This window comes from Camarhynchus parvulus, chromosome 3, assembly GCF_901933205.1.
Source record: "Camarhynchus parvulus chromosome 3, STF_HiC, whole genome shotgun sequence".
NCBI lineage: Eukaryota > Metazoa > Chordata > Aves > Passeriformes > Thraupidae > Camarhynchus > Camarhynchus parvulus.
The window spans coordinates 19047712-19067836 of NC_044573.1; the positions used below are offsets into that span (position 1 = coordinate 19047712).

Below are 20125 nucleotides of genomic sequence, written 5' to 3' on the forward strand. Positions count from 1 at the left end.
TCTCCAATTAGCTGGACCAAACAGTATGTGAGAGCTCATGGTGTACTTCATTGAACAGCAAGAGACTCTGGTCCCCTTTGCCATTTTTATCTTTTGTTCCCTTTCTTGTAGCAAATATTTTTGGAATGAGTTTGAGAATTATTAAATCAGGATTGTGTACAGTATGTGCAAACAGTGCTGAGACCCAAAGATCAATGATCACTGCCATCATCTTGGCTTGGCACTAAAACACCCCATTTATAGGAAATACTTGTTTCTTGGACCACCATTTGGTTGAAGAAAGGTTTATACCCCAGGGGTTCTGTATTAGATTCCAGCAGGTTACTTCATTAAATGAGCATATCAAATTTGATTGGAAATTCTCATCAGCTTTCTGTTCCATTTAATTTTATTTTTATACAGATGAAGAAATTACTGTTACACCCATACCCACTGACAAGCCAACTACATTACTTCACATCTACTTTATAACCACATATAATTACATAACCTCTTGGTTTATTTTCTTCCAGAACTCATGGCTCCTCATAGAATCTGTTCTGTCTGAACTAAGAGGCAGATTTTGGCCTAAAAAACAGTTTTCAAGACATTTACATGGTTTGGGTTTTTTCCCTATATTGAATATTCCAGATTTATTAACCACAATTTGATTCAAGCACAGTAAGGGCTTCACTGATACAGTCTGGAGAGGCTGTGTTAACAAAATGAAGACAAGCCCAGCATCAAAATACTCTGCATAATCTCATTATCATGGCAGATCTTCCATCTTTTCAGCCCTATGCTCTAAAATTTCTTTCAGCACACAGTGTTCCCTCCACTTTGTTCCTCAGTTACAGGCACCATGACCACTGTTTCACCTACAATTTCCAATCAGCATTCCTCCTCAAACCCTCTTGTTCTTCACTGACTTCACAAATACAGCAGACAGGGCTGCAAGGTATTCTCATCTCAGTGTGAGGGCTTCTTTGGGTAAGAATAAGGCTGGCAGATTACATTCATGTCAAAGCACAGAGCTGGGTAGCTAAAAATAGACAGAATAAAAATTGGCATCTGGAAAATTTTGAAGGACTACAGTTTTATGCCTGCATAAAATCACTGAAATCAATTAAGGTTGGAGTGTAATCATGGTGGAATCGCCCCTGAGATTGTTTTTAATGCTCATCCCAAGTTACATTCTTAAACATACTGACAGACCACAGAGTCCATTTGTTATAATTTATCACAATAACCCTAAACAATCTCGCATAAACATTTCATTCAAGCCAAAAAATGCTATGCACTCCTTAGATGCCAGAGAAGGCACCAGGGAGAGCAGTCCCTGGCCTCCTCAGCAGTCCCTGGTCTGGAAGAATTTTCACATGTAATTTCATCAACTTTAAAAGCAGTGTTTCAATCCTGTAGTCCTTCCTGCCATCAGTTTTAGTTATTCAAGCGACTAGAGCCTGATAAAGAAAAGCTGCAATTCCAGGCTCCTTAATTCTTATTTGCTTAGATCATGCAATTGCATATTGCAGAGTGAATGGAAATAGAAAATAAACTAGGGAATCCTATTTTATGTCAAAACACACTTCCATGTGCCACATAGCTGCTCCTGGTAAACTGATATAACTGAGGCAGCTGTCTACAGACCAAGACATCCACTACAGTGGCTGAGGGGAGAGCAACCCCCAGAGCAGATATGATGCACTCTCACCCTGGATGGATGCTCTTCACCTCAGCCTGCAGTGGACCACATCAAGGTCACACATGCCAAAATCCCACACCAAATCAGGCTTTGCAGGGATTTAACATTCCAGGGCTGAGGAATTGCCTGTGCCAGAAGAATACTGCCATACGAAAGCAACACCAGCATATAATTGAAATAATTTATTTACCACTAGAGCACCACAAAAACAGACATACAATGTGTTAAAATACAGAGTAATCAATCACCAAAGTACAACACAGCTGTCCTTTAAGTTCCTTCTTTTTTTGCCTTTAAACCATGCCAACCATACAGTTGTATTGATGCTAAACACATCAGAAGTGCCGTCCTACCCCACCCAGCTAAGTGCTATGATTCCCCCTCAGCCCCAGTCAGCCCCATGGGTCTGATCTTTCCAGATGCTGAACATTTCCCATCAGTTCTCAGGGACTTTGCTCAGGCAGTGGCAAACACCTTGCCAGAATAAGGCCCTGTAGCACAAAGTCCTTGAGCTGCTGCAGACCCATCTGAAGATCATTTGAGGGGTATTTACATCAGACCAGAGACGTGCTAAGGACTCACGTTACCCCACTCTGCAGAGGGGAATTTCATCCATGAGTTCGGCATATTGTAGGATCAGGCCTAACACCCTTGGTAATTAAAGGGAAATACATGCCTAATGAATAAGAAAAAATAAATTGTAGGAGCTTTAAAACAGAGAATTTCAAATATTATCAGTGCATTTTGAGGAACACTAGAAATTTTTTTCAAAATCGATTTTGGGGCAATGCCTTACAGAAATAGTGTTCTATGCTTAGAGAAAAAAAATGAAACCCAAGTTCAAATTTTCAGCTGCATCCAGCACACAGTGAGTATGGCTGGACAACTATGTATGCTATCTCCCATCCCACTTCTTCAAAACTGGTTTGAAAGCTGCATTCCTGTATCAGAGAATTGCAAAAACATTTTTAAGTTTTGTAAAATGTGCTCACCCTTGTCTTCTCTCCTGTCCAACAAAAATACAGTTCTCATACTGAACCTGATAAAACTAATTTTGCTGTCGTTATACAGCAAAATCCAGAGTATGTATTACCCTGAGGAGTTTCACTGAGTTCAGTGCATCTTCCCACTGGAGTTAGTCTGGCTCAAGCAAGTGTTAGCAGGACAGATTCTTCACCTGTTCACCTCAGCTCACTAAATAAATCAGAAATCTAACACACCTCTTCCTGAGCCAGTGGGTGGGATTAGATAATCTCTGGGGCTATGTTCCCATCTAGGCAATAAACACAGGCTCCACAGAAGTCCTGAGGAGCTGCCTGTGCAAGCCACCATGGCACCTCAGTTTTGCACCAGTATTCTGCTAAAGCCAAAGAAACTGCACTTCTTAAAACTGGAACTGACAACACCACGCTCAGGAGTGTCCTCCCAACGCTGCTCAGGACAATGGCAGAAAATATCCCTCTCATCCAAGTAGAATGCTTCAACTGCAGGCTTCTGGCTTTCCTCTGCAGTAGCATCCATCACATGAAATGAAATGATTGTGCCTTCTTCAGTATTCATTTCTTATCTAGGTTTAGTGCCTTCTTCGGTATTCTTTTTATTCTTATTTAGGTTAGGGTTTTTTTTCAAAATGAAGTATGCGATGTGGTTTGTTTCTTTTTACTCCCTCTACAATATGGGAACAACAAAACCCCAGGAATCCCCATGTTCCTTTCTCTTTTTTTTCAAAAGAAACTTTAGCATCAACTCAATTGAGAAAAAAAATTGGTAAACTTGCCAAAATCAAGGGTCTGATCCTGCCAATCCTTACACATACCCCAACAGCCTGAAGGGCCCTGCTGTGCCACTGCAGAAGCCAAAGGCAAACCTCTGTTACCTGCAACAGCAGCAGCCCCACGAGGAGCTGCAGGAGCGAGTTCCCCGTGCCAGGCGGGCGTGTCCGGGTGTGCGGTGCTCCCGCTGCGCCGTGCGCGGGCATCGCCGGCAGCCGCTCCCTACGGCCTCCTGCACAGCGCTGGATGTCATCCTCCGCAGGGCTGGCCTCGCCTCAGCCAGGCTGGGACACCTCTCCTCACCTCGCTCCCTGCCCACCTGTTTGAATGCCTACAGCCGAAAGGAAATGGGAAAATGGGAAGGCCCAGAGATCTGAACCGCATCGCAATGCAAGCGTTATGAACGGGGACAGATGGAGGAGGAGGGGAGGAGCAGGGGGGGATATTGCTTTAATCCATCCTTTTTTATAAAACAGAAAAACAAATGGAGTCAGGTAGCTTATGTCATAATGATGAACAATATACAAAGCACATGTATAGCAATTATTATAAAACATGTATTTGTAGTGCAAGTCAAAATACAGGGACTCTACTCATACTGGCCAGCTAGAGGGAAACACGTGATTCTGAGTGATCAAAAAGAGCCCCAAATTCAAATTCAAAGTCAGGAGAGCTGACAGTATTACAGAGTACAAAAATATGGTGAAAATTTACACATTACACATAAAGTACGTAATTTTTTAATAGTTTACAAATAGAGATCTACAGATATGTTTCCAATTAAGCTGGCTTTTACTACCCACCTATTGTAATACTCTAGGTATGGTTACATATACCAAAAGAACAAAAAAATTCCCATAGCATAGCATAGCTATACAGCAACATATTAAGGTCTGAAGATTAGACCAGTAAATGTTAAATATTTCACTGGTTTACTAAACTGACATTTTAAATCATTTACAGTAAAAAAAAAATCTTATAGACTTGTCTTTGAGACTGAAACAGAGTGTCCTTTATTAGTAAATTATTCAGTATTTAAAACAAGGGTTTGAGACCTTACAAGAAGTCTCTCTAGGCAGCTGGCATGAAAAATAAGGTATTTTAAAGGCAGAGTTTGTCAGTAATGTAATAACTGATTTCTATTTTAATCGAACTAAACTAACCATTACTTTTCTGATTCTTTTGAGCTTGTGTTCCTTTAGGCTTTATATGTATTTCTGGCAGCTTATTTGGTCTCCACCTTGTCCACATTGGCTGGTTTTCATTTTCCCAATGGTGATACAGAAATGTTCATTTGATATTTTTTATACACAAATAAATAATGCACTGTTAACTCTATAGCTAAGAGGAATGGGTAGGATGCCTATTGCATAACAATACAGAGAGATCAAGTAAGGCACGGGACAGATACAGCAACTCCACTTCATGGGATTTTCCTGTTTTTTTCCTTTCACATAGTAACACTAACAAATTTCTTCCAGTGTTTATTTTTTTAAAGGTTTCTTTTTTTCTTTAACTTTGCTTCTTGTCTATCTCACACTATGTGTAGGTGAAATGTAGGAAAAAGCCTTCAATGTTTTGCTTCAGATGCCAGTTTAAAAAAAAACAACAAAACAAACTTTCAAACAGTTCAGACTAGTACCGCTTTTTTTTTTCTTCTTTTTTTTCCTTTTAACACTGATGAACCCGGGTTTTTATTTTTCTTTCTTTCCTTCTCACTCTCTCTTTCTTTTTTTTCCTTGGTTATCTTTATTTTTTTATAAACACGTCATGCTGTTTCAGGGATATCCTTTAGCTGCACTTGCAAGACTTGACAATCATGTTGGAAAGCTGTTCGATTTTGGGTGTTTTTCCAATGTAGTAGAGGATGGTGAGGGGTTCCAAATCCTGGGACACACAGCATGGGGAGGCTGAAGCTTCTGGATTTATGGTGTTATACAAGCTGAGCACCTAGAAGGAGAAACCAAAGAAGAGAGATTAAGGCAGCTGCCTCTAATGAGCAAACTGTTTTCTGCATCACCTCCTCCCACAGCACCTAGAAGAATGCCCACTGAAAATGGTATAAAGACTCCTCGAATTTAGGCGTTTTTATGCTTTTCCACTTCAATCTAGTGATCACAATATGCCCGAATTTCCTAAGGTTTTGTCCATACAGTCTTAAGCCTCAAAGCAGGCATGTACCTGGAGTCTGCCTCTAGAATGATGCCCTTTGGATCAACAGGCACACCAGATTTATGAATACAGACGAAATGGAAAGATTTTTATCTGTTTCTTCAGGTTGCCATTTGCTGTTTACAGATTTTGGAATTACAAGTGACCAAAGAAAAGAGAGACCTCTTCAGAGTCTCCATGGCATCCCTCTTCTTTTACCCTCTGCTATGCTAATTAAGTCCATTAATGCCACCCTGCAAGCACCAGGACTCAAGGTGCAGTTACTCCTGCTGAGAGCCAGATGCATGGAGTTACCACCTATGTCACCCTGATTCCTATGCATGGTTCTCTGCAAGGGAAGGATGTAGGGTTAGCCACTGATGATGCATAGGTGCTCCTGAGGATGCCATTAATGCCTTAGCCAAACACCAAGTGACCTTTTCCTAGAACTTCCACACAACATTTGCAGCTTAGAGAGACAGAAGATCTGTTCAGGACAGCAACACTAACTACTTTATTAAGCAACTTCTGGCTCCTCGGGCAATTATCCAAACCACATATTTTTGACCATGACAGTTACTCTTCCTCTTTCCTTTAAAAACAAGTGCAGTTCCAAAATGTGTACACCATTACTCCACACCAGCAGAGAAACATACCTTATTTATACCTCTGCCTGCTGACATTGCTAACATTACAATGTCACAGACAGTGACAGCTACAAAGGGGTCTGTAAGCTCAGGAAGAACATGGTATCATGGTTTTACCAACCAAAAGAAACTCAAGCTTGGGCATGGCAAGTTGTCCCTCCTGGCTGACCCTAATCGGTCAGCCAGGAGGGACAACTTTAAGGGAGGCTTGAAAAAGGGGAGACGTCATTCTTAGTATGGACCCGAGGGTGAAATTCTTACTTTAGGACAACTATGATGCAAATGTCTGTCTCTTGCATTTACTGTCTAGACATCCTTAGTGACAGCTGAGAGGAAATTAGCACTTCACAGTAGAATACTACTCATCCTAAGGCAGTTGGCTAAAATAGCACATCTAATCCCTAAAATAAAAAGTCCCATCTCAGGCAATTATTATTTGGTTCTTCAACATCCCATACAAAAAGTCCCTCCTTCACATATAAATTTTCAAAGTGTAGGAAAGAATATGTCTTTTGAAGTAAAAGGAGGACAGCTATCAGTATGGCAGGTCATAAAAGTAGGTGATGACCAGGTGGTACAACTCAGCCCTTTGGTTACCCTGAAAGTGCCTCCCTCAGTGTCTTTGCTGATCAAACTCACTGTGCCACCTTCCACTCATGTCTATATTGAAAGGCCTTTTCCAAGCCACCTCCAAAGGCTACATACTCACAAGAAGTATTCAATCCAACCATGTGTTCGCATCAATGAACACATAAAAGAAAGTAAATCTCTGGGCCAGCACATTTCTCCTGCTTCAACGCTAGCTTGAGGCCATGAGTGAGTTCTCTATAGGGCCACATTTCATCATCCTTAGTTACTGAGACTAACTCTGGATACTGGTGCTGATGTCAGCCCCAGAAAGATAACTCAACCTGCAGTTATAAAACAGAAGTCAAAAAATAGCAAATCCATTACTCACTCTGCTGTGCTGAGTATCTGAGCTCCATAAATATGGGCAGGCTCCTGCACAGAAATTAGCATGGTATCCTTTAGGTTCATGAATCCATTTCCAGCCAAGATCCCTCTTGAAGTCAATATAAAGTGGACGCAGACAGCAATTATCCTGCACATTCCTAGGAAATAAAATACAAACACATTGGTCATAAGAAAGACAACACTGGGAATAAAAATAATCCAGTTGCTTGCTCCCTGGAAATCATCCTTTACAGAAAGGCAGGTCTGAGTCACAAAAATTCTCAACTAAATCAGATCAATAGTAGCTTATGCTGTAACTGAAATTACAGTTATTGCAGGATGCTTGGACATGGCAGGACTTGCTCATGCAGATAAATGGCTTCCCTGGAGGACTACTCAAGTGTTTTCTCCAGGTCCTACAGAGGAGACTCTGAGTAGGTGAACAAAGTGAAGGTGATAATTTTGCTCTAACTATGGGGCTAATGCATGTGGGAATCATCCCACATGGAACTGACATTCTACTGTCTAAGGTCACAACAATCTGCCCTGTCTCCGTGGGATTGGAGACCACAGGGCAGAGACCTGCTGCACACAGACCCCTGAGGGTCTGCATTCTGTATAAAGGCTAACTGTAAAGAAACATGATAAACAACTGCATGACACCTCCAGTGTCCCACCACTGTGTAAGAATATTGGATATGCAGGCATAGTTACCTAAAACAATAGGCAGCATCTAGAGCACGCTTCTTCCGCCGACTGGGCTGTTGCGACTCAAGTCTGTAGGAGGGTAACAACATTAGCAGAAGATGTGGGGTCTTCCCACTGTATTTTTTCCTATTGGACTTTAAAGCTTTCACATCACCACTGGAATATGTGTAGTCATCAATACCTTCAAAAAATACATTTTGGTGATAAACATTGTGTTGCTTTTTCTTCACAAATTAAATAAACCATCTCTTAAAAAATTCTCAGAAACTGGGCCATGATGGTGTCAGCTGGGCATGTTTACTGGGGAAGTGGGGGCAAATTTCAACCCAAGATGCCTAAGATACTCACAGTTCTCATGTTAGCTATTCTATCAACCCTCCCACATTCACATCTATTTAATGCCATTTCAGTACATTTACTAGAAACGTTTAAATGAGTAACAGAGAAGGTAACTTCAGTCACTGCATCTCGGGTATCTTAGCTTTAAATGCCCCAAGCAGTGATTCTCTTGTTGCTTCAGTCAGAGCAGTACTCCCAACTTTTAACAGGCATGTACCTTTTAAAACCTTTTAACACACTTAAAGATGCTCTGGATACTGCACCTTCCTTTCCACTCTTACTTCTATCCCATTAGTTTTCACCATCACATTCACTCCTTTATGATACTTGTAAATTCCCCATCTTTCATTGCCAGTTTATTTAAATCTGCTAATTTTCCCCAGAAAGTAGTTAGTCTAGTCTTTTCCTTTATATGGGCATGGAGAAGACACTGATTAAAGTATTTCTTCTTGAAATGGCAGTCTATGGCCTCACATTCTGTATTCTCTTTTAACACTAACTGCCTTACTGCTTCTTACCACTAACTGCTTCTTACCATTGCAATAGCACAGACAAGAGACTCAAGGTACTGGCCTTTCACAGGAGTCACATTATGCCTTTTGTTAACATCCTTTAGAAAATTAACCTCCCCAGCCAGATACTACCATCTAAACAGAAAAAGATACACTATTCTTTTCTTAACATATGCAATTCTAGTGACCAAACACCATACTAAACATTTTTAAATGCACCCAATGGCTTTAATCTTATGTACAGTACATGTATTTACTTACAGGGAAAAATTCCAATGCAGTGAAACAACAGTTAGAAAAACTTAATACTTGACAAGGAATATAGCCAAATATTTGGATCACGAGTGAACCAAATCATGATACAGTTCAATAAATGAGAACTTCAGGAACAGAATTTAGGTTAAAATTAGTTCTAATATAGCTATAGTTTCATGTGTGATGGTGGATGGTAATTGTAGTACAGTCAATTAAATATAATTTTTCTTTTGTGAAACTGAAAGTTTAATGGCTTAAAAACACAAGAGAGCTTATACAACCTTCATAAATTTACTCCGTATCACCTTGCCTGCTGTCCATAAAGAACACATATAGTCATAACCCTCACTACACAGTTTTTATTTTTAATGCCCACTTTTTTATTTTTAATGCCCACTCATTCCAATCTTTTCAACTAAGTCTGACTCATTACAGTACTAGGATAGAGAGCAAAAGGATAATTTTGAAAATATTGAGCTATTTTCTCATTATTATCCAATAGTGGATGGCAAACTGTGCAAGAGTCTTCACAAAATCCAAAAATGTACGTATATCCTGTGAGCATGCTGCAAACTGTAACACAGATTTTTAAGGACATCAAAGCTGCATGCATGGAATGAGACAGCTTTTTCATGCCTTGTGATTTTAGAATTGTTCAGGTGATACAGTTTTACTCTTGTGACTTTAGTATAATTTCCTACCAGCTGAGAATCGTGATTCTCAAATGAGCAAGCTTTCAATCAGCTGAAGGCCATTTAGAAGGCAGAAACAGCTTTTTATTTCCTTCCTCAATTAGTACATACCACAACATTTTAAAAAGTTGGAGATTTTTTTCTTTAATTACCTGCAAATCTTGCTTCAAGCTCCTCACTTTTATTTGGGATGATGTAATTATTGGAAGGCACGAAGGTACAGCATGGACAATGTAAACTTATCTTAAATCCAAGATTTCTGTCTGCAAAACATAAAAGTGAGTGGAGTTGGTTTTTACATGTGGTTTTTACATACATCTGAAATACTCCTGAATTAATGGAGGAACAGCTGGGGCAGGAGTGAACGCAAAGAGCACTTTTTGTCACCTCTGTGATGGAGCCATTCATGTACAGCCTCAGTGACATCAAAAGACAACCATTCTCCTTCAGCTCTTGTTTTAACTACTTTGCTGTCAATATAGCGCTGTCCTGGGGATGATAATTCTTTAGATTTTAAAACCTGAAAGAAATAACAAATAAGAGTTCTACAGGTTAACATCTACCTGGTTGCCTTTAAAATGGACCACTAACATTAGAAAATAGCACAAGAAACTATTACAGTTGAAACCTCTATGCAGCAGATGAACATTCGTGCACATTTTCAGAAAGAATCTTCTTAGGGTGTGTAAGGAGAAGAACCATATAAAACCAGCCTAATGAAATCAGCTTAGGCTCCCAAGCAAAACACACCATCACATATTCCTTAGTGAGAGAAATCACACAGAAAGAACTGCCCTGAAAACCTATCCTGTAATACAAGTGCTGAAGAGATCACAGTAATCATCAAAAGAAGCTATTTCACCTTCCTCAGTAATACTTATACCAGCTAGAGCATAAGATGTCAAAGTCCAGGCTGTACAATGTAGTCTGTACACTGAAGATATCACATTGCTCCCCTATAAGTAAGCTATGGTATTGCCTTATTCATGCTTTTAGCCTTCCCTCTGATTTCGGGTACTAATCATACATTAAACAGATGGCCATGCAGAGATTTGTGCCAACAGGTGAGGCTGCTTCCATCCAAACTGATACAGGCTGTATTTGTATTTTTGTCAAATGTTTCAGCAAAGCTTCTACTGACCAAGCAATAAAAAATACCTGAACAAAAGAAACCCAGGCCCTGCATGACCAGAATTTCAAGTGCCCACAGTTCTCCTCATCCCAGGCAAACAATTCAGTGAGTGCCTTCCCATATACAAGCATAGCCTGCTATTATTTACCCTAAGACAAAAACAATTGGACTTCTGGCTGTTAACAGCTGGTTTCTGGTTTTCTGGTTATTACTCTGTTGATAGTCTTGTGATGCAGGGAGCTGGAATGCCATGCAACATCTAGTCAACTCTAATCAAGATACCACACGATAACATCACTTTGTAACTTTTGGCATGCCAGCTGTGCGACTTCATATTTTGTTTCGGGTTTTTCCTTTCTTTAAGCACCCAAATCCATCTCCAAATGAGTAACTGACAATGTCTCATTGTTTCCTCTTATTTTCTCAGCCCAGAACAACCTGACATCTAGCAAGCACTGCTGTAATAAAATCATGGTGAAACCACATAATACATGTAAAGAAAAATATTTCAAAAGAGGTGTGAAACTATGTCATCGTGATAAAATCAGGCTTTTCGTAATTAAACAAGCTTGAAAAACTCAGATTCCGTCCAGCATGTGGAGTCAGCATGTACAGTCTCCCCGTTTACTGCAAGGCAGCGCTGGATCTCTCATAGGCCAACACCTTGGCTCCTACAATAACATTTGTCTTATGAAAAGAACAGCAACATGACAGGCTCTTTGTCTTCTTTCTGATCAACACATTTAGCAAAAAGCCATGAGAAGATGTTGGTTCAAGTCCAGAAGATTACTAAGGGCCCCTGGTAGGCAATGCTGAGTTCCCCAGTAGAAACTAAGGGCACTCCAACAGTGAACATTGGGACTCCTTTTTATGAGGTAACCTTCAAACAAAGCGTCTGAACAACTGTTTACAGAGAGTCTGGCAGCAGCAAGGGGACTACCACTGCTCAGAAGTGCCAGAGGGATGAGAGAATCAGTAATCAATGCTGGGAAAGTCCCAGAGAAGTACAAATATAACTTTGCCTTCCCTTTGGTCTTTATCAGGTCAAGTGTTTCTGAGGATGTAATGCAGCTGTCATTCTGCAAGGATGTGTTGGGGCTGGCGGGTGGGGGGGTGTGAAGCAAATGGGACGCAAGAACTTGGCTCGTTTCTCTTCCTTTCTGCACAGTCATATCTTTCCAAAGACTCCAGAAACTGCATACCTCAGTTTTGGCAGTGATGTAAGGACTAAAAGTAAGTAATGTGCCAAAAGCAATCTCCTGATGTTAACTATAATTGGTCTTAGACATATTCTGAAGACACAGCTGTGCCTTGGTATCAGAAATAAATGTATTTATTCCAGTCTTTATCCCAATTGCTACCAAAAGACAGAGTCAAGGGCTGTCAGTGTGTACCTGGAATAAAAGGCATTTGTAAAAGTACAAGAAATCATCTCTGCACATATCCAATGGTCCAAGGGAAATCCATCCCCACTGTTGAGCTGAATAAGAAAATGCTTCTGAGCTGTATGGCACTGTGGGACAGGATGGATACCATGGATTAAAAGAGCTGGATATTATCCACCCTATGGTACCTACAATGTCTGAGAGTAAAGTTTCTCTCCATGTTGTTTACACCGCATGTTCAGGAAGAAAATTATAAGGAACGAGGTAAAACGTCACAAACTAAGTATGAGATAATTTCCCCAACTGACACCATGGGTTAAACAGGCACTGGCATTCTTAAGCAAAAGGCTGTTAAGTGAGAAGAGTGTTACACTTAGTGCAATTAACTTAAATCTCCTTCTCTTGGGTTAAATATCTTTAAAATGTTAGGGTGATGTATGATCTTAACAATCTGAGTACTCGTAAGCAAGAATGATCTTCTAGTCACACCACTTCAATTTTCTCTTCTTTTTCTCCTACATTGTTGGAAGTGTGGAAAGCTAACGGAAGATAAAATCCTAGACTGGATCCTCAGAGTCTATTTTCTCCCACAAATTAATCTGATTAAGTTTCTTTTCCCATACTGGTTTTATTTGCACCCACACTGAAGTAATTGCACCCTATATGGGGGTAAACAAAGGGGCCTTTTTGTAGGAATCTCTCAGAAATTTTTACAGCTGCAATATATTCTTCAAATGAGTCTTCCAGAAATCACTACAAGAAATAAGCATTTTAGGTTCTCTCTGCCATTTCCCCACTTTGGTTTGCTTCTTTTTACTTTGCCCTACATTTCTGGTTTTAACCTTCCCCATCAGCAACACACCTTTTTCTTCCAATACACCCTCAAGCCTATATCCTCAATGAAAAACTTCTCTTTCACCATTTCTAATCCTTTTTTCCTAGTAGATCAAGTAATTCAGTTTCAAAAAAGAATAAAACCCTTGCAGCTTTTGTGCTTGAAAGCTTGTCTACTTCTTCCAACCACACTGATTGGTCTCAGAAGAAATATTACCTTCACCTATAAACATTGCCTTGCCTTACCTATAAATACCACCTCACCTTCATGCTTAGCCCATCACAACCACATCAAACACAGTTATCAGAACTGCTGCTGCACAGCTTGTACCTGCAGGAGCTAAACAAAAGCCTTTGTACAAAAGCCTTCAGTGCATTAAATATATTAACAGAAGGCAGGGGAAAAAAGAAAATCCACAGAAGAGAAAGTCAACTGAGTTCAACTTCCCCTTTAATCCTTTCTTACTTCCTTTTGGCACCTTACCCAAACACTCCCTCTCGAAGAGGTAGAAAGAGTTGGGTCTGACTACAGGCCATGATGGGAAGGCAAAGGTTTTCCGGTGGGGGAATCCTGTGCATCACCCACTGCATGCAGAGACACAGATCCCATCATTTGCATGAGCAGGAGACAGAGTTTCCACACAGCAGCCCCACCTCCCCCACTGGGGACGAACACATCCCAACATCCCCAGGTACCAGCATGGCGATGCATGATGGCTGTGTAGGAACAGCTGTGAGCATGCACACCTGCACATGCCTCAGAGACAGCTCAAAGCCAGCAAACCTGGCTTCTGGACATGGACATGTCTGTCCAGGGGTATCTGCTCACTTGGTCTTGCTACCACTGCCTGTTAGAGCAAATGATTACACAGGGAACGTACACATACGATCACGCGCTGTGGGGATGAGCCGAATTGGAAGAAGCGTGACCAGAAGGTGATCCACCAGGCTTCTAGACCAGTATATAGAGTAATTTTCATTCACTAGCAATGCCCTAAATTCTTAGAACGATTTCAGGTTTTTTCTACCCCATTTTTGTATGTGATTCCTCCCTTTCAGAGGAAAACCACCAACTAAAATACTTCTTAATCTTCTCTTGACCAGTGTCTTGCACACTGCCTTTTACCTACCTTTTTCTATGCTCACTGCTAACCTACCTCTCATACATTTTTTTTTAATTCTGAGGCTTCTTGAAAACACCTGGTGAAAAAATGATCTTACAAATACCCATGAGGAGTCTCTAGATATGACATGCATGCAGCTACTGCCAGCAGATCAAGGTGAAACAAACACATGAATAAATGAATAAGGCAGTCAATTGCAGGAAATGGCTCATGAAGAAGCCAGATGCAAACAAAGCATTGCTCTTTTTTGTACAGCTCCATATGTTTAGGAAGCCCAGCCGGGGATCTTGGTGATGACAGCACTCACATGCCACCCTCATCAGGCCTGCCAGATTTCTGGTATTTTACAAATCCTGTTGAAATATACTCTTAATTCTGCTCAGTCTTCTGGGGGAGAACCTCTGCTTGGCTGGCAGGGACTTGTCTGTGCTCCTCTTCATCCATTAGAGGAGGCTGACCCATGATGTTATCTTGAAAGCATATCCCAAATCACCATGACCAGGGCATTCAGCAGTGAAAAAATTTAGTTTTGTCACAAACACAAACTGGTTTCAGAAGCATGAGGAGCTTCCAGAAAATACTGATTTGTAAATTACTTCTGTCACTTGCTATGCTTATTTTTCAGACTAACTGGAAAGCATTAACAGATACATTTTTTAAAAATTTAAGTATCAAGTAGCTGAAATCTTCATACAAATACTGGAGGATGAAACTGTTTATTTATAGGCACACACATTTATACCCTCAGGAAACTATCACACAGTAAAAGTAAGGATAAGGATTATCTTAGTCTGTATTTTATAAACTGTAAAGTACACTGAGAACACTACATAATTCATGATAACAAACAAAGCAGAATGCTTGCAAGATTAGCAGAAACATGACTTCTTTAAAGAATGGGGCACATCAGAAGTTAACATGAGCAGAGCAGCAGTATTCAGCATCAGTGTAATTAAACTGGTTCAAAAACAAACTCGAAAAAACGACTAAGCCCACGACTGTTAAAACAAACATTATTTTGTTCAAAGTTTCCTTTGCCTACTCCCCCGCTCATATATTTAGGCAGCTAAAGCAGGGGATAACTGAATCAACACATTAGTGTATGCATTCTAGACAATAACCACTGACAGCAGACGCCAGAACAGCCTGTCTTTGTGACTCATTACACAGCTAAAAGGAAAAAATTTGACATGAAGATACACTGGTTCTTTCAAATAACTAGAGCCTCAGAACAGCAACTTGTTTAGTTCATTTCAGATTTGGTATTCTGGCCAATAACTACTTCTAGTCTTCCATTGTCACCACAATCAGATGCAGAAGAATGGGAAAATTACAATTAAGTATAATTTACAGTGGAATAGTTTTGGCTACTAAATTCACCACGTCCTCAGCAAGCAAACAAACAAAGAACTGAATGTGGTTCAGCAGTGATGATATACAGGCTGATGCATCAATGACATACATCTGCTGCAGCCAAGAAAACCAAGAGCATTTTATGGCTGGGTTTGGGAATTACAGTCACCAACTCTTTGGAAATATTTTTGGTGACTTACAGTTTCTTAAAACAAGTTGATGAACTTTCCAAACATAGTAGTAAGATCATATGGCCACTTAAAAATATCTATCCTATTTCCTGCACTGCATTAGAACTTGAAATGGTCACTGCTATCAGTCAGTGTGGGTTCTGCAGTCACTGAACAGAAGTAAATAGGGCATTATCTTATGAAAACCTGCTATTAATCTGTCTTTCCTCTCCATTCATTCTGGACTGTCTGATCTCCTCCCTCCAGATGCTGTTGGCCCCCTGATAACTTCCTTCCTTCCCTTCCCTTCTCTGTCATTTCAGACTCCTGTGATGTTCTTGTATTACAACATCTTGGCAGGCTCACTACTCTTTCTCTGACTTATCAGTCATTATCCATGATTTCCATTGGAACTTCATGGCCCTTTTAAAAATAATGGAAATAACCTGACATGTGCTTGTAAGCCTAAAGTAAATAGACCCAAACAATGAGATCCAGTGGTAAATGAGGTGCTTATGCTTATGCATGAGAGCAAAGATAAGTTCAGTTATGCACACCATGGCTGAAAACTGCCATTTAGGATGACCTTTCCTGAACCAGAAGAAAGTGCAGGGAACTGCAGCCTAACTCTTTACACTGGAATGACCAGATTCCCAAGGTCTGCATACACAGCTGCTGGGAGTTTCCAAATTCTTACATACAATTCACCCTACTGAAAGATTCACTCACTGCCTGGTTCCAAATTTCAAAGGTCTCCTCGGACAGCTCTCAGGGACTTCAGCCAGCTCTTTCTGAAACTTACAGTTAAAAAATGGCCATGCTAATTATCAATCCTTTCTCATTCCCTGGCTAAATCTGAGGCCTTTGATCCAATTTTGGACATAAGGAAAAGAAAATCCTTGATTTTGCTGCAAACCTATCCAGTTTATTACTCATTATATGTGAAAACAGATGGTGTAAAGTGCAAAGCTTCCATATAGTAGCTTTTGCCAGATAATTGGGAATCTACTGGCTATCAAAATCTTAGCTGCTTCTAAGTGCAAGAGACCAGCTTTTTTAAAAATGTCCGTGTGAGTTTTTAAGCTCTTCTTGTAGCCACTCCTGCAAAGGAGTAATTCAGACTCTGCTTTCAGTGCTATGGAGTTAAAAGGGCTTTACAGTCCCCCTGCTTATCAATGAAGTCTTTCCATTACTTGCAATGGTCTCCGAATCAGGCTCAATTTGAGGGCAGAATCTTTAGAGACTACTATATGAGATGCAGAGTTCCTGCCAAAATACAAAGAAAGGTATGGAGTACTTGCCAAAGTTTGTAAAAAACCCATAGGTCTCTGATCCATCTGCTCAGAACTTGCCAGACACGTTCTTCATGCAAACTTGCAAATAAAAAGAACATATTGCACACATAACCCAACTGCTTTTATATCTGGATGGGCTACAGCTGCAGAAGGATTCTCTTACAGTGCTGGCTGATGCTCACTTAAAGGTAAAAGAAGGTGAAGTGTGAGGCAGGCAAAGAGAAGAGCACTTCAGCAGGTCAGAAAGGGAGGGGAAGTCAAGTGTGTCATGGAATCACTGTGACTGACACGTTGCATCACCCTGCGGTGAGGGGATGAGCTCTGGGAAGAGAATGGATCCCGGGAAGGGATTTCCTCTCCATTTGTTCCCCAAGCAGGGCCTTCCTCCTGATACTGAAGATACATATGCAGTGTAAGTTGGGGACAGAGCCCTGAGGCTGTCCAGCCTGATTTATGTTTAAGCAGGCAGGAAGACTCTGCATTGTTTAAGCAATAAAGAACAGAGGGTCTGGGGTCCTTCTACTGGAAGATTCTAAAATATTGAGGGCAATTTCCTGCCATTTGGGAGATTTTAAGATAGCTCCAAAGAAAGATTTCATATAAAATGAAGCAAAACAAAAAAATCCTGTAAACTTATCTAGCCTTTAGCTTTAATTTGCCAAAGGCACATTATGTTTTATTAAAGTATCAACAAAGAGGAGCCAAAGTCAACAGAAACAGAGTGGGTTCTCCTGTCTTCTAGCCAAATCTCCCAGATCCTGCAGGGTACTCCTGTGTTCATATCCCCTTTATGCACAGGTCTCCTAAGGCTTTTTCTCTTCCTTGGTCCTGTCCCTGACAGTCGTATCTCATCTTCATGTGCATTTTACTACAACATTTTGGCATGCAGCTTTCTTGGCTAAATGAGTATTTGGACACAGTACTTTCTCCAAGATGTTGTCTTCTTCCACAAGTCCCTCCTCTTTCTTCCCTTCCTCCTGCCTGCCTTGTTCCCTATAACTCAGCTCTCCTTGTAGTCTTCTCTTCCCACCACCTACAGGTTTCCACACAAATCACTCCCATCCTCCTCCATTTTCTCCCATCACCTATTCTTCTTCACGTAGGCTTCTCTCCAACAAAGCTTCACATTGTTTCCTAAACCTCCCCAGAACAGGAGCACATGGCCATCAAGCCAACCTGACGTTCCTTAGCCCAGTGACCACCATGCTGAGCTGCTTGGTTCAAACTTGCTCATGTCCCAGCATAATGTAGGCCTGGCTACCCCAACAAACCCCAGCCCAAAGAACAGGAACCCAAAGCTAGCTGTTGTTTTCAGACCCATGGCCTGCATTCCCCCGCCTCCAATAATGTATGGCCAGCACAAATGGCAATAACAGCCACCTGTGGCCCGCATTTCTACACATGGCAGTGTCCAGCTGGGAAGTACACACTGGCCCTTGCCAGCAGCTGATGGAAATATTATATATTCCTTCAAGTTGTCTATAGTAATTGCTCTATTCCTGACAAGAGGCGGGTGTATCCGAGATACGCTCCCAAATTACAGTGAAGATGATGGAGCCATAAATACTTGCTCTCATGCTCACAGAGTATTCGCCAAAGGTATTCTAGATATGATCTCTAATGTACTAACAACTTTTTGTAGGGCATACAGTATCTGGAACCAGAAAAAGGGAATTCTGGAAAAAGAAGAAAACAGCAATTCAATTGAAATATACTGCAAATGAACTTCCTCTGGTCCTGAGCTGTTCCTGGGGGAAAGTGAAGGAGTTTGGTAGAGTGGAAAGTTATCGTATCTATCTCTTATACTGGGTTTGGCACTTCAAAGAACACCACACATTTGCCATTCAACATAATCTCATAACCCTTCAGAATGCAAGAGTCTGGTTTCAGGATAGCAATACATAAATTGTGAGATCCAAATGCACTACTTTAGATGTGGGACACACCCATGGCAGTCAGTTACAACCAAGTGCCCCAGGTGATATCTGTAATACAGACAGGCAGTCAGTTACAACCAAGTGCCCCAGGTGATATCTGTAATACAGACATACTGTGCCAGCTCACAGCCACAAATCCTGCTTCATGGTATCTTCTCCTGTGCCATTAGAGACGGCACTTTTTGGCAAGAAAAGAGAGCAAGGCCCCTCTGCTCCTGATTATACAGAGATCAGCCTGAAGGATCTCTGTTGCAGTCAGTGCAAATTGCCTCAGATTTGCACTGCGGAGATTTGGCCCACATCTATAGTAGCTCACTCTAAACGTATTCCCCAACTGAAAAACAAGAAAAAACACTGTCTGAATTGGAAGTATTTGAACAACCGACTGTGGTTTAAATTTAAATCTGACTCATAATGGGGTAGTATGTTCCACAGCATCTTCCTCCTCATACCTCCAAGCAGGGAGAGAGGCCCTGGAGGAAATGGGGGCTACCACTGCCTAGAGGAAAGACAGCTCTTCCTAGACCCTGAGCAAGCTCCACGGGAGCTCTTGACATGGACTGGGCCCTCCCCAAAATGGAAAGACCAGAGGTCTCCTCCTGTTTGCTTCAGATTCTTCACTGCAATCTGACGTGCCTCCCCAGCTTTAACCTGGCACTGTTCATTTGCTTCAACCCTTGCTCTGATACATCCTGTGGATCCATCCCTTCCATCCACAGCCTCTCAGGTAATCCCACCCACAGCAGCCTCAGACAACAATAACAATAAAACACAGCGCTTCAGCTGCACTTTCTGTGATGGTTTATGACGTGTTAACAAAACATGGCACCACTTCTACAGGAAGTAATTATTATTTGTTATTGTTTGACTGCCTGTACATAATAAAAATACCTTAAACCCAATACTACAGCACTCTCTGAAGGATGTCTTTTTAGCCTTGTAAGGCTTCCTAATACTTCTGCTTTGCAGTGGTGCCTACTTGTTTTTAGGAATGCTTATTCATAAAAGACAATGCTTTTTTTGAAGGGTGCAGGGACTTTATTCATAAATACAGAAGCACCTTAATAAAAGAAAGATGTGATGAAGTCTTCAAAGCAGGCAAGAAAACTGATGAACAAAGACATTCCCATAACAACTGAGCTTTATCTGATCAAATTCCAATAAAGCCTGCATTTGGCATA

At 41.0% G+C, this 20125-nt stretch overlaps 1 protein-coding gene across 1 annotated transcript in view; it reads right to left on the reverse strand.

Moving 5' to 3' along the window:
• Window positions 1-1851: 1851 nt before the first annotated feature.
• Window positions 1852-20125, reverse strand: part of TGFB2 (transforming growth factor beta 2) — a 61236-nt gene continuing 42962 nt past the window's right edge. The window contains exons 3-7 of the mRNA XM_030944551.1: window positions 10102-10234; window positions 9867-9977; window positions 7923-8097; window positions 7213-7366; window positions 1852-5406 (exon numbers count right to left, since the gene is read on the reverse strand). Coding sequence (XP_030800411.1) covers window positions 5248-5406; window positions 7213-7366; window positions 7923-8097; window positions 9867-9977; window positions 10102-10234 — 732 coding nt within the window. The 3' untranslated portion in view covers window positions 1852-5247. The remainder of the gene's footprint in view (window positions 5407-7212; window positions 7367-7922; window positions 8098-9866; window positions 9978-10101; window positions 10235-20125) is intronic.